This window comes from Rhea pennata, chromosome 8 (assembly GCF_028389875.1).
Source record: "Rhea pennata isolate bPtePen1 chromosome 8, bPtePen1.pri, whole genome shotgun sequence".
Classification (NCBI taxonomy): Eukaryota; Metazoa; Chordata; class Aves; order Rheiformes; family Rheidae; genus Rhea; species Rhea pennata.
This window is the reverse complement of record NC_084670.1, coordinates 12,420,013-12,435,554: the sequence shown is the minus strand read 5'-3', so window position 1 is coordinate 12,435,554 and position 15,542 is coordinate 12,420,013. Positions and strand designations below refer to the sequence as shown.

At 42.2% G+C, this 15,542-nt stretch overlaps 1 protein-coding gene across 9 annotated transcripts in view; it reads left to right on the top strand.

Moving 5' to 3' along the window:
- Positions 1-15,542, top strand: part of ST3GAL3 (ST3 beta-galactoside alpha-2,3-sialyltransferase 3) — a 188,328-nt gene that overhangs the window by 135,006 nt on the left and 37,780 nt on the right. For all 9 annotated transcript variants that reach the window (XM_062581131.1, XM_062581127.1, XM_062581123.1 and 6 more), the window contains one exon: positions 209-395. In XM_062581131.1, the coding sequence (XP_062437115.1) occupies positions 209-395 (187 nt within the window). The remainder of the gene's footprint in view (positions 1-208; positions 396-15,542) is intronic.

The following is a 15,542-nucleotide window of genomic DNA, read 5'->3' as shown; positions in this document are numbered from 1 at the left end:
AAATAATTTAAATGGCTTTTAATTAAGCTGCTGCCACGTCGTATAAAACTTCATAATTGTTTGCAATGAAAACTTACAAGAGTTCTGCTTGCTGCCGCTGCCGCTATATATAGGGAGCTCAGGACCGACAGTGACTGCTGTATCATCGACATGCATGACTGCATGGGAATGGGAATCTGTGACAGTGTCTTCTCTGGTTGCCCTGCAGGCTGAACTCGGCTCCAGTAAAGGGCTTTGAAAAAGATGTGGGTGGCAAGACAACTCTCCGGATCACATATCCTGAAGGTGCAATCCAGAAAATGGAGCAGTATGAGAAGGATTCGCTATTTGTTCTGGCGGGATTCAAATGGCAGGATTTCAAGTGGCTGAAATACATTGTTTACAAAGAGAAAGTGGTAAGAACACTTACTTGGCATTATGAAGGTCACTTAATTAAAAGTGGTGGGCAGATACCGCAGTTATTTGCCATGTTTTGAGCTGAGGAGAATTTCTCTGCATGCCTGCCCCATTTATCTGAAGGCTTTTTTTTTTTTTTTTTTTTTTTTTGTAACCTCTGTGGACTTCAGTTTTAATTAACTATGTTTTACAAAGACATCTGTGTAACTTCTCATCAGAGATGAGATTTTCCGTTAAAGACATAGTGTGTGCTACCAAACAGTGTGTTCAATTTGAATTTAAGAATACCTGAAAGGACCAGCTCTTGCATGGGTTTTGTAAGCTCCAAGGGTTCAAGAACAGAGGAAAAAGAAAGACAGTGGCTACAGCAGGAAATGGGAGCTGGGGATAAGGGGGCAGTGGCAGTGGAGGAAAGGAGGTGACAGCAACGGCAGGACTTGTTGGAAAGGCTACAATCTGCAGACTTTGACCTCCTGAATAGCATAAACCATTATATTTTGCTTAGTTTCTGCTATACTGAGTTTCATGGTTTATGCTTGGCTAAATTATCGGGAAGAAAGGCGGTAAGTCCAACTTAAACATTGAAATGATGAGTCCATCACTTTCCCCATGTAGATATTTTGTTCCAGTCAGTCACATTAGAGCCCTTCTGAAGTATTGTGAGACTGTTAAGTCAGGGTTGTTCTCTATTTCACCCATCCTAAAAGTAAGCAGGTTGTAATCACTAGCTGCTCATTCGGTGGATGGTTTATTTCCTATTGTCATGAAGTGACCTCTGTTTGGGTATAGTATTTCTTTTAGAAAACTTATAGTTCTGTTTTCAGATGCTTGTTAGTGATTTTTCAGAAAATAAGCAGACATTTGGAGAACGGTATATTAGATTGTGTGTTTGGAGACCAAGACAGGAGGTTGGCAGCTCACTATATAAAGAATGAAAACAGTCTGGGAATATAACTGTGTACAACTGTTATATAGATGGCCTTAGGGCTCATACCTTCCTCTTGCCTCACACTGGCATCACCTTCCAATTATTTTCCTGGTGCTAGACAGATAAGATTACCTTTTAGCCTCTGGCCAAGCACAAGTGGGCTTTTATGACTCGAATAGTTGAGTCCAAAGTTGTTTTCTTTGCTGTTTGTGTCATGCTCCTATCTTTCATTTTGGGCAAGGGAAAGGCTTGTATTTAATAGGCAGAGGATGTTAGTGCTGTGCAACATGAATGCAATTGTAGGAACTTGCAGTGTTTGATTTGAAGTCCAAGGATGGAGTGGTTTGCTTCAAAACAAACTGAATTTCTACCTCATGCTTGCAGTCATGGGGGCAGTACAAAGAGTCTAGTGTGGCGTCCCCTGCTCCTGGAAAGATGCCGCAAGGAATTTGTTAAAACTTGGTAGAAGACTGGGGAAAGCTACTGCTGTAATCTTAACTGAATGCTTCAGCGCTTAGCCTGGTGAAGTGCAGAAGGAGGCTGAGCTTCTTGCGTTGCAAGGTTACTTGAATGTTCCTGTGGCTCGTTCCCCAGCCTTCCCTTCTTTGAGATAAACGCTCCATTTTTTTTTCAGTTCTTGTAGGTGATGTTTTCCAGCTCTCTTATTCAAGTTGCCCTTTGGATTGTCTGCAGTTGATGCATATTTTTCTTAAAGAGCAGTGCCCAAAAGTGTGCAGAGTGCTGCAAATAGCCTTGCAGTCCTCATTCTTCATACATCCACTGTTTGCCATTTCCACAGTGGCATGATGTTGAAGGCTAGTGTTCAGCTGTGATCCTCTCTGACTCCAGGTCTCCAGGAGAATGAAGAACCACTGCTGCCTCAGCTTGCAGTCCTGCATTTGAACAGTTTGGTCTTCCTGCCAAAGAGCAGTTCTGTGCGCTTTTCCCTACCAATGTTTTCTTCCAGATCATTTCTCCAATTTGCCAAGTTTCTTTGGCATAGCTTTCCAGCATACCTGCCGTTTGTTCCAGCTTAGTGTCCTCTGTAATTTAACAAACATACTTTTTATTCCAAATGTTGATGATGAAAGCACTGAAAAGATTTGGATCCTGAGTAAACCCCAATGTAATACATCCTTCCATTTCTACAGTGAATCCGCTGATGATTCCTTCTGGGTAGTTTTTTGGCCACTTCTGAGCTCATATAACAGTAGCTGCATTAAAAGCAAGTTTCTTCAGCATGTTTGTGAGAGTGGTATGTCAGAAGCCTTACTTGAGTACATGTCTTCTCCTCTATGATAGTTATTCTCGTGTAGAAAACAATTCTACTGGTTTGGCAATGATTTGTTCGTAGCAAGTACACATGGGTTACTACCTATTTTTCAGGTGCTTGCAAATAATTAAGTTCACTATTCTGAGAACTGAAATTATGAATGGTCTCTCTTCCCTTTTTGAGTTTTTAAAACTAGGCACTACTTTTGTCCACTTTCACTCCTTTGATACCCTACCCTACACGTGTTCCCAAACAAAGTCATTACTGTTTTTGAGGCTACTGGACTAGTTCATTAAATACTTTAAGGTGAAGTCCAGTTGACTGGAAAACATCTGTCTTGTGCTCTCTAGCATGGTATCCCTCTATTTGAGGCTAAAATCTTATTCCACTATCATTGGCTTTAACTGCAAGCAGGTGGCTAGCACAGCTGCTTCTAATGGAGACTGATGCAAGAAGTGTTATCTCTGAGCTAGAAGAAATGACTCCATGGAGAGCTAACAGTGCCACGGGAATAAGGTGTAGGCCTCTGTTTGTTCTAGTAATGAGCGTTAGTATTTTTAATCAGTGTGTGGTACGTTCAAAATGACAAATGCCTGCCCAGTGCTTTCTGTAGAGTTTGTTTCTCTCTCAGCTGGTTTGCTGGGGCAAAGGAAGTTCTTTCCATTCCTGAATTCATCTAGAGACGCTTGTTTGACCTAAGGGCCCTTCATGCCACTGTTGCTTATCCTTTATCTGAGGGTAGGCCCATCCTTCTGCAAGATGTCATTCCCACTGCAAACCAATTGTTACGAACAGGAGTCTGACCACAAAACAGAGATAAGGGAAGTGGAAACATCCTGCTAAAGAGCATGACTGCTGTGGAAGTGGACGCGTTCCTCAATAAAATGGGCTGAACTCTGCACTCTGCTATTTCCTTTGCTGTTGAATTTTGATGTCAACTGCATGAATGTGTTACAATCATGGCTGGGATATCAGTTGTGATTTCCTTGAGACATCACTTGAACTGGACCTACTTGGACCTGCTTGATTGGAGATTCTCTACTGGATACTGCAAGCCTTGCTTAGTCCTCTCTTGCGTAAGTTAAATCAAAGGGAGTTTATCAGAGAAGGAGTAAATGAAAGACAAGTGGCTATTTATTGCTAGGGTCAGTGGTCAGATAAGCTTATTCTCTTTGCAGCTGAGAGGGATTTGCTCTGTGTTATGTTAGTCCTTTGGCAGCATTTGCTCACTGAAGAAGGGATAAGTACTTTGTTCTATAGAAAGGAGGATTTTCAGAAGACATGAGGAAAGAAAAAGTATGATGCAGAAGGAGCAGTAAAACAGTGAGGCAGAGGATTTGGTGTGTTACACTCAGTATAGTGAAACCACCTTCTGGAGATCTGCATGGTCCTGGCTGACCTGGGAGGTACGGTACATGAAAAGAGGAGCATTGGACTATATATCAAATAAAAAAATAAAAGCTTAGCTGCTTTCTATTTCACACTGGAATAGGAATATCTGGAAGAAAATAAAAACTTGAGAGAAGAGATTAAGCTAGTAAAAGGACCCTTTTGGGGTAAATATTCACATTGGGTCAGCAGCAAAATAAGGGTAGCCTCTGTCACAGCATTCTGCATGTACTGGCACTTGAATTTACAGGTCTGTGGTAGTAAGCTGGAGCAGTAGTGTATCATTGGAGTATATAGCCCTGTATATAAGAGGGGAAAATTGGATAGGTCCAGGCAATTAAAACCCTAGTAATCTAATTTCTGGCATTTGAGAAGCATTAGAACAAACTGTGAAGGAGAAAATAATTGTATTTGTTGCAAGTAAAGGGGGGGAAAGGGCTGGAGGGTAGACAAAGGTGACATATTTAGCAGAGGAGAGGACTGCACCACCCTGAGCTAATATGTAGACGTACAAGTAGAAAAAAAGTGGACTGGAGTCCCACAGCCAGCAATTGCAGGAAACTGTGTTTACTACAGAAAGGTCACAGATGTCTGTTGTTCATGTGTCCTTGGTGACTGGTCTGAAGAGTGCCTTGGCAGTGCTGACCTGCAGTCATTGCTGTGAGAGCAGCAATACTGCAGCAGGGATGCTGCCAGACATCCCGCCTCTGACTAAAAGGCTGCTGTTGGTACATCCCCAGATGTGGAATATTCCTGGACAGTTGCTCAGAACACTTACATACACTCTCCTGGACTGTTTTTATCCGAGATGTATTGTCCACACATTATGTGATCCAACCTGCTTTTCTGAAGCAAAAGGCTGAACTTAAAAGCACCAGTTATGCAAACCACTCAGTACCAAACAGCACTGGAGCTTTTTCCAGGGTGGCTCTTTGCGCATCATGACTGAATCAGAGGGAAGGCTTTTGTTTGCTTGGGGCTCGCTTCCCTGAACATCTGGCACATGGTGCTAAAGCAGCCAAGTGAGGGCAAAGGTTTTGCTAGAAATTGGCAGCTCCCAGGCTTCCTTCTCTTGTGGCAATGAGCCTGCCGCCGCTTCCAGCCTGAATCTCTGCAGCCTCTGCCAGAAAGGAGTCACTTGTGCTGTAAGTGCCTGCGGCACCTTGAAGCTCTCTTTGATAGTAAAAATCATAGAAGCGAGTGAGCACCTGCCTGTGAGCAAGGCCAAGTTCGGTTGTCCGTCCCTTGCAGGGGCATGCCTCTGAGAGCTTGCACACTGCAGTGATGCCATCTGAATAGCAGCTACCCCCTAAGCAGATGTTGAGGCATAAGCAATGGCAGGATGTAACCTCTCCTTCCTTCTCCCAGCATGTGACTGTTGTCTGTGGGGATTCAAGAGCAGGTCAGTGGTTATACAAGTGCATCTCTTCTTTGAGCTGAGTATTTCTTCCCAGTCCTAACCTAGGACTTCATCTCTACTGCTGCCAGCTTGGGGTTTTTTTGGCCTTTCATTTGACAACCGCACCTCTGTTTTAAGCCAGCAGATTACCACTAGTCCTGCTAAACTATATGGTTGAGTACATTCCTGGCTCCATGGGCCTGCCTTATTGTGCAAGAGCCAAGGCCTTGCTGCTGCCAGAGCCCTTACTGCCTGCTGAGCTCTTTTCAGAGATCCTCTTCCCTTAATTAATGGCCTTGACATGCTATATGTTTGCTAGGGCAGATTGTGAACTTCACAGCCCCTTAGTCCGCTGCAGGTTCCTTGAAGCCTTTAATAGCCTTGCCTGTGGGCTGTTTTGCATCTCTGAGAAAAACTACCAGAAGCCACTGTGCTCCCATCAGCTTGAGGAAAGTAGTGAGGCTGTGAATCTATTCTGCTGCTTGTTATCCAACCCCAAGTAAAGCTTCATCCACATGCATATATTTCTGACTTGCTTAAGAGCTGAGTCCAGCCTTTGAGCAAGCGATTTCTCTGAGTTTGGGCTGCGGAAGGGGGAGCATGCTCTTTCCAACACTGTCACTTGCTGTGGGTGACAAATGGAGTGCAGGTGCTGACACACAGCAGTTTCATTCCAGAGTCTCCTTCTAGATTGCGAATTTCCTTTTTTCCCTTTTCTCCTCCTATAGGCTTGTTGTTTTAAAAATGCTTTGTGTATCATTGGTCTTTTCAGCTTTGAAAGGCCTGTGAGAAAGACTCTAGCTGTTTTCTGTGGAGCTGTAAACCCAGCACTAGCTGCCTTAATGAGTTATAAATGTGAAGTTTGGGTACAGATTTGTAGCCTGATCCTGTGCTGAGACAGAGCTCTAGCTCATCTGTTAAAGGTATTGTAGGCATTGCCTGATGTCCTCCTCCTCCTCCTCCTCACTCCCTGATGGAAGGGGACAGAAACTGGACTTGCTGCTCCATGATAAATGAGAGCAAGTCTTTGATGTGGGAAGTCAGCTTAAGGGCTGGTCTATTTCTTTCACAAATTTGAGTTTTCCCCCTAAACAGCCATTCACAAATAAACCCCTTGGGGCTGTAATATAGGAAGGCATGGCAGTGAGTAAAGCAACTACCTTGCTAAAAGGACATGATGAGGCTTGTGCTAGGGGAGAGGCAGGAAAGCCTTTTCAATGGTAATTGTCCTGTGGTCACAGCAGGTAGTGGGAAAGGCCATTTCTACCCATGGAGTGGGAGGGAGATTGCAGAAGCAGCTATGAGAGGAGACAACACCTTATCACATAATCAGGATGGTTCAGTGCCTGGGCAGCTGAACCGTTACTAAATGCTGAAGCAAAGAAAATGCCTCATAATAAAGTTAACTTGAGGCAGCTTCTTCTGGCTCTTACCAAATGATTTACGCTGTATTCCTTTGTCAAGGAGTTGGTTTGTTTTTTTGGGTGACTCTTTGGACAATGATGACTTTTTTTTTTGTCTCTGGCTGTGCTAAATGTTGGTGGAGGTACCTGAGATGTTGTGCTCACCCAGTCAGCACTCCACCACCCCCACCAAATACTGTGCATTGGTGGGAACAGGCCAGGAGAACCAAGGCTTGTGTGCAGAAAAATAGGCCTTCTTTGTAGCTCGTCTAGGAGTTCAGAGCCATTTCCAGAAGATAGAAGGAGAAGTTTGAACATCAGTGCCCTGTGAAAGAAGGTGAACTCAGTTTCTCTCCAGAGATGATCAGACAGGCAGGAAAACATACAGTCATAATACACGAAATCTTGCACCTGCTGGCCAGAACAAGGAGAGACCTTAGTCTCTCTCCTATATGTGTAATATAACTTTTAATGAGCTTTCAGATACCACAGTGACCAGGACCATACAGGAACTTCAGCAGACAAATGACCCAGTTTGCAACAGGGGCCTTGGGGGAGACTTCCTGGCCAGATTCCCAAAGGAAGGTTGTTGATATGGAAAATGCAGGCTGGAGCTTGCCATTCATACATACCTGCATGCAACAGTGTAATAAGATTAGGCAGGTCATTACATAGCTGAGAGCTGTTCCCACCCAAGCATACTTGGTCTATCTGTAAGTACACTGTCAACCATTAGCTGGTGGCAGGGGCTGCTCTGATGCTGTTGCCGTATGCCTACGCACCATTTCATATTATCAGATGGATTCACACTCTATGGTAAAACTTGTCCATCTAGATTAGGTAGTCATCATATCCACAAGTTCTATAGTCATGCCCAGAACCTAGAACTTCCGAGGCACCTAAAGCAATTAAAAAAAATTGGTTTTCTGGGTGAAAAAATTCCAAGAATCAAAGGTTTGAAAAGTATCTGTATTTGCAAGAATACAATCATTAATGACCCCAACTTTTGATGACCCTAGTCTTTTTTTTAACTTCACTTTGCTTGCCATTACCTAACTCCCTCTTCCATACACTTTTCTTCCTGTCAAAAGATGAGAAACATTTATTCATACTAGTCTCTGGTATCCTTAAAGAACCCTTATTCCATATCTGCAAAGACAGCATCATCATCATTTCTGGCGCAGTAATCCCAACTGTTACATAAAAATCACAGAGCTCCAGTCATATTTCTGCTCTTTCGTTCCTCTTCCTTAACATCATTTTTAAATGAAGTGACCAAAGCTGGAATTAGCCTCTTCAGTGGTAGAAACATTGCTCAACTAGGACATCCTTTCTGGGATCACCTCACTATCCTGCTTTGTCCCAAGACAATTTCTTCTTTAGAATTGTCCTCTTATCTCTTCTTTTTCTGCTGCCATCCAACTGATAATTACCATCCATTTCCAGATATTGGATCATTCCCTCCTTTTCCACCTATGATTCAGCTAAAGTCAAAAAAGAGGGATAATCACCCTCTAATTTAGAGTTGCAGGTTTTTCACATCTCTTCTTTTGAAAAGTCAACATGAACAAAAGCCAACTGAAGAGCAAGTGCAGCTGTCTTGAAAGAGCATCAAGAGGTACTTACGTTGCATTCTCCCACCTTGGCAGGCAATGGCAGTATTTAGACATCAATATTGTGCAAATCCTGGTAGGTGCATTTCAAGGTCACAGTGCATGTAACTGGTAGCTGAACTGATTAGAAATAGGCTCAGAATATTCAAGGAATATGAAGGATACAAACCTGATGCTGATCTTAATGAAACACAGTTCCGTAAACAGCAGAACTGATGAAACCTGGTTGCCTATGGATTTATGTCCTGCTTTCTCACACCTTCCTGTTGCACCAGGATGTTCTCAAATTTCCCTCACTTTACAAATATACAGTATCCTCTGTCCTCCTTTGGATCTCTAACCACTGGCTGGGTCCATACTGTCCACCATATGCGTGTTCATTGACCCAGACCTGTGAACTGAACAGCTGGCAAACCCAGTGGACAGACAATTGCTGAGTTCGCACTGCACCACCTTCACTGAGCTACACATGCAAATATAGAATGTCTCTTCCATCCAGATGTACATCACTTTACCACTAGCGCAGCCTGTGCCTGCTGTGGGTATTGCATTGCCCACATATGCAGCAGATGTTCCTCTGTACTGGAACTTTGTGAATCCAGTACATGGGAAAAGTCAGAGATCATCAACAACAGTGAAATTGAGACATCACCCAGAGGGCATAAGCCATTCACGCAAGTGCTAGTGGAATAAAGATGTTCTGTACTAACACTTTGGTAAAGAACTACAAGAATCATTTGAAGTCTATAAAGCCTCCCTTAGTCTAAGAGATTTGAGTTCAATTTTTTTAGCTTATGCATGAGATTTTGAGGAGATTTACTTATAGTCTCTCTGTATCTACCTAGGGAGAACTTTTTTTTTTTTTTTCCTCTTCTCAGAAGACTCTTTAATTTAGGAGACAAAACACATATCTGAAGCTAGGCATACTGCCAAAAAACGGCAGTGTATTTATATCAGGATAATTAATTCTTGCTACATCTGCCCTACAGGCTTGATAAATTTGCTCTTATTTGAGGTCTTAAAATCAAGACTGGATATCTTGGATAAGTTCTGTTCAAGCTGTGTGAAAATATTAAGGGCTGGAGGCAGGAGCTGCTGATGGCAGGCGCACTGCTCCCTGCTGTTTAGGAAGTCCAGGAGGATGGCAGAAGGAGCTCTCTCGATCTTTCGAGCAGTACTGATAAGAAACAGCAGAGTGTATTGGGGAAGGAGCTGAAGCCAGATAAAATTCTTGGAAAGATGTAATTTCCTAGTGGTCCAAGTTTGTAAAACTGGAATGATACATCTGCAGAAGTGTGCACTGAGTGACTACTGAGACTTCTGAAAGACAGCTGTAGTCCACTACCTGGGAAACTTCTCCTGCCTGGGTGTACCCAGAGTGGGGCTGCAGGCTTGGGTTTCCTTCTGGCCACCCTGGTTTGTGACTTTGGGAGTCCTTGTCTTTGCTCTCTATGGCCTATTTGTTGACTATAAGGAGCAGGAGAGCAAGTTGGTAATAAGCCTCGGCAGCTTTTCATTAAAGTAAATTTATTTGCTTCATCCAGTTGCCTACAGGGATCAGAGCAAAATTTTCTCTTCCTGATGAGTAATTAGCCAGATTGGTTTCCATATCCTGAGGGAGAAGGCTTAGTGGAGTCTCTGAGGTGAGCAGCCTCCAGCATAACAAAATTCTTCAGAAGAGCCCTTGAGAAAGGATTGCAACACCACAGGATGCTGTGCTTTTACCCCTGTGCAGTGTGGAGACTCACGGAGGAGGGAATAAACTTCAATTTGATTTTGTAAATAAAATCAGATGCTTTCTATCAGTGGCTGAAAAAAGACTCCCTTTCACAGCTCCAGGAATTATGCTGTTTGAATTAGTTTTCTTTCAAACCGAAAAATAATATGTTAAAAAAAGCAGTCTGAACAGTAAATATTTATCCAAGATGTGTGGTTGTTAATATGATCCAGTCTTCAGTCATTTTGAATGGTGTCACGATGACAGATGTTAATTCAGAAAGGAATAGATTGGACGATTTATGCCCGAAACACATGTGTTCCTTGGCGGGCTCCGTGGATAGCTTGCATAGTTAGGGCTGCGTGAGCAATTTGTAACATTTTCTCTGCCTCGAAGCACCGAGGGCTCTAGGACACGGGGTTGATCTATATCTCCAGCTTGCTGTAATAAACACCGAGGTAACTAACTGCTCTGTCTGCTTTATCTTCCTAAATTTCTCTCCCCTGTGCTATAGCTGTGCTTGGTGCTTCTGGTTGCTCCCCAGGAGCTTCCTTCCGCAGAAGAGGAGGCCCCTCCTGGGTGCTCGGGGCTGCGCGTCCCTGAATTCTTCCCCTAGGGGCTGTCTCTAAATCCAACTTCTTCTCTCAGCACGCAGAGTGCTGTAATGCAAACTCTTGTCTCGACAACTGAAGTGCAAATAAACCAACCCGCGTGGAGGCAGTAGGCGGGAGAGAGAAAGACTCTGCGACGTCTCACGTTTTTGTGTAGTATTTTGATCCTTGCAGTTGTGAATTTACGGAATGTGTCGAAGGGTGTCTCTTCTCTTCTTAACTTTGGCTAGATTTGTACAAGTGTTAACATCTCCTTTTCCTTATTTGTTTTTTAATCAGAGACATAAAATTGGAGTAAAATGGCCAAGCTTTTCAGGTGCACAAGCTTTTCTCCAGATCCACTCACAAGCTATTTTTACCGGTTCCTCAGCTGCGTTCTGGCTGGTTTTGATGAAATGAACTTCACCCACAACCGACAAATACAGAAAATACAGAGTCTGTCCCAGGCAATCAGCACTGTGTTTGGAAGAACTCTCAAATGTAAATGTTCTCTTTGGATCACAGATTATTTAAATTCTCATCTCTTAAAAATATTAAATAATGTGACTAAAACCTCTTCTTTTGTAGAAGACTTATGTAGTAACATAAATCCAGAAAATGAAATAGGGCAGGAACTTCCTGGCATTTGCTCAGCCTCTTGTTATTTTGATATTCTTGCTTTCACCTCCAGAAGGATGCTGAATAATTTGCGTATAATCTATATGAATGCTGAGTAAATACACAAATTATTTGACTCTCATTTCAGCAGAGATACCAAAATAGAAGACAACTTTTTTTGTGTATTTATGCTGTAAAAAACAGCGTAAAAAATTTTCCTTGAGAGTTGCTTTAAAATAACTTTGGAAAGCAATGAAGGTCTCTAGGCTATAACTCTTATTGTTGTGATCTTTTAGCTTTTTTTGTTGTAACGTGCCAAGAGCGTAGCCTAAATGTGTAGTTTAATGAGATGTATTCAAACTCAGGAACCAGCTCAGCTCCTGAAGAAGCCTTGCTGATGGATGTCCTCAAGTGCCCTGGGATGCCCTCGTGGTTTGTCACGGAAACCTGCACAGACAGCATTTTTTTGTTATGTTCCAGCGTACTTTTCAAAGTGGAGCAGGTAGCTGGGCTTGCAGTGGGGATCACCTTGTTTTCTGTTCTAAGCAACTGGGAAAATGGCTCTGTGATTTTATTACTCTGACACCTTTGAGCTGATGTTTTCCATGCCATGTGTTTGGCTCAACTGAATATTTGGAAAGTTCAGCTAAAATAACTTAGCTGTCTCTCAGGTTGAGGCTACAGAAACACACAGTTTCCTCCTTGTTTTTTTTTTTTTTTTTTTTTTTAAGTCTCCTGTCCCTTTGTTTTGATACTCTAATTCTTTGGGGCAGAGGCTGAAAATTGGCCAGGCTGTGTTACCATGGCAGCCCACTGTGTCTTTTGCTATTCCAGTGGAATCCCATGGCTTGATTTGATGCCCTACAGGGGGTTGTTAGGTGCCGGCAACTCAGTTTGCTTGAGAATCTGTGTGCTGAGCATGGTCCGTCCTATCAGGCTTAGTCAGAATGTGGCATCCGCAGGGATGGAGCAACAAAATAGGTTTTTCCTCTCACTTGTTTCTCCACAGAGAGATCTTGGCCCTGGATTAGAGACCAGAGAGCAAGGAACATGTCTTCGCTCCTGCTGGCAGGCCAGGTATTGCCTGGATCAGAGAGGTGGATGGCAAGAGTGCAAAGCCGGACTGATTGAAGGGTGATGGGTGCTGGGGCCAGCAGAGAAAGGACAGGGAACTCCTCAAAAACTTGCAGCTTTGTTAGAACTATGTTAGGAGTAAATAGTTCGGGCAACCTGTAAGAGAGTGTATTTCTTCTGCTCTAATGGCTGATCTGGAATATAATAGTCTACTGGAGCTGGTAGTTATGCTTAGAGGACTGTGCCCTGGATCTCATTACTCCATTTGATACAATTTTTCTTAGGATCATTTTTTGAACATATTAAGTTACACTATAAAACTTATAAAAGCTTCATGGTTGTAAAATCAAGCCATCAGGAGTTAGGAAAAGCAAAAAATTAAGACTGCCTTTTCATCATTAATTCACTTCTCTGCTGATGTTACCCTTAATTACATAATTACATCCTGGCTCTTTTGGAGCCCTGCAATCTATCCAGTGGAGAGGGGAGATGAGATTTAGTGTGGTTTCTGAAATGAAAGAAGTTCAGCATTTGTATGAGTAGCTGCAGAAGCAATAGAATGGGCAGTGAGTGCAAGAGAGGGGAGAAACAATGGCAGTGGCCTCCTCATTACAGACGTTGAGGATTCCTCTCAAGGATGTTTAACCTTAGCTTCAAGTGGTTTAGACTTTAACTTACTAATGTGATGGGCAAGTTAGATGAAAATTTTGCAATAGCTGGTTTAATTTCAGGAAGCATCTGTGCAGGAGAACTGGGTTCAGCAGCAGCATAGTCAATGGGGTTGTGCTGTGAGCTTCCCAAATCTTCTGAAAATTCATGATGCAGGTGCCTGATGTTGAGTGTCAGAAAGCCGTAGAAACTGCAAGCATTCATCTTTTTCTGTTTTCTCACCTGTGAAGGGGTAACACGTGCTGCCAAATATTGCAGAGATGATGTAAAAGATTATCCTTTATAAAATAATTAGATATATGACAATGCAAGAAAAATTTTGTAAGAAAATCAGAAAAACGAATGTTTAGAACAAAAGTTTTGAAGTTCTCAACTAAAGTTATAGAGCCATTCTACCTTCAGCTCTGGTTGTTGGTTCAACCTTTCAGCCATAGCATGCTTTTAATACAGGTTGAACATGATGTTTCATAAAGTATGTAGTAATATTAACAGTGAATCAAAAGGACTTGTTGCTTATGGTGATAAAATGTCCCGTAAATAATGATGTGATAATATAGTGCCTGTTTAACTTGGGATTTTTCTGAGACTCTACTTCTTTAGATTTTTTTTTTTCATTGAAGTATTAGTATTCACAGACAAGAAGAATCACAACACAAACATGAATTATCTAAATCCTTCTGTGTTTTTACTGAAAACTTCCTCCTTGCCTAAAATGTTTCAAAACAGGAATATTTCTTCAGATTTTGGCTCAAAATCCAGCTTACGTTTTGAACAAGAGAGTCTGTAGTACAGTCTGTCTATCACTCTGTTTGCACATAGTACACGTATCTTCTAACACACTGTATGTGAACTATCATTTATACTCTGACTTGTGAAACACAGTATTCATCAGAATAATCTTTACTTCAGGATTTTTTTTGCAGCTAGTTTGACGAGTTCAGTTTTCTTCACAGGACAGTCTCCTTTTCAGCAACCTTTTATTATCTTACAACTTGTGAACCACATTTTACTCTCAGTCACATTGATAAAATGCTAGAAATATATCAAAAACAGAAGATTACTTTGGATTTGCAGCATTGCATAAAAATGAATTTGCTCTCCCTGAATCTTCAGAGCGGGTCTCGGCCTCATGCTGCCTAGTACGGAAATTGCAAGGGAACAGTTGTTAATTGGATCAGCGGCATAGGAGCTCCATGTCCGTATTCAGTTAGTTTAGTATAGCACTCTCAAAGTTATATAGATTAAATTAAATTTGAATTTCAATATGCTTACATTTCTACTTATTTGTAATGTATGCTTGCGTATAGATGGGGCAGAATGGAAGTTGCTGCCCTTTGAGCTGGTATCGTTGGACAGGGCAGCTTGCTGTTTGTTGTGTTGCCAGGACACCATGTACTCCAGGTGTCAAATTTAAACTTTAAAGTCTTCAGCTACTTTTTGGAATTAATAATTTGCCTCCTCTTGTGGTTTTCATACAGGAATTTTAACTTGGTTGTTGAACCTAATGAATCTAGTCTCTGGCCAGTGTAGTGAAGTATTATAAGCTCAACTCTGCTGCTGCTGAAACCTGGCCAGTATAGTTAGCTTTTCTCCTCCTTTGCCCTGAAAGATTCCTGTAGCATCACTTGTGATGAGGTGCTTTTGTCTCCATCCTACTTTGTTGTTGTTATTGCCAGTGAAAGAAAATATATTTGGATTTCACACTGAGTAAAAGCTTAATTTGTGTGGTTTACAGCTTACCAGGAATTCTCTTGGGCGGTATTGTTAGCTGATAATTCTGTGAAGTTGTTGAGAAATGGAGATTACTGACAGAGGAATGGCCTGGGAGATTACAGCCAGTTGATTCTAGACTTCATCAGCTGGAGAGAGTTTTGAGAGAAGATATGAAAATGATAAAAGATTAGAACGCATCATGTTGTTAGACACTCCAAGAGCTGTGTCTATTTTGGCAGTGGGTCAAAGAGAAGATGAGGGGAAGAATTTGAGCCCGGTGTATAAGTTCATGCCTAAGGCAGAGAAAACTTTTCAGTATGGCAGATAAGGGTAGAACAAAATGCAGTTAGCAGTCAAAGACAGGGAAATTCAGAATTCAGTGAGTGATAGGTGCTGGAGAAGCGTACTGAGGGTGGTGATGGGCTTTGCGTTGCTTTGAGAAAGCTGAGTAAGTATATGTGAAGTGTGGACTACTGGGTCTGGCAGTTGACCATCAACCCCTATTGCAGACTCTCAGCACCTCTGTTTCCATTGCTGAAAATTACTTGTTGCTTTGATAATCAGTGGAAATGGTGCAAGTTCGTTTATATTACCACTTCTAGAGGAGCATTTTCTAGGCCTCTGTATCTACTTGACTGCTCAGAAATGCAGTATTGACTGATAAGATGATGATTTTCTAGTGGAGACACACCTTCCAGATCTAATGCAGTTATGCCTGAGCAGAAATCTTTCAAAAGCCTCTGCAGATGTATTACAGCAA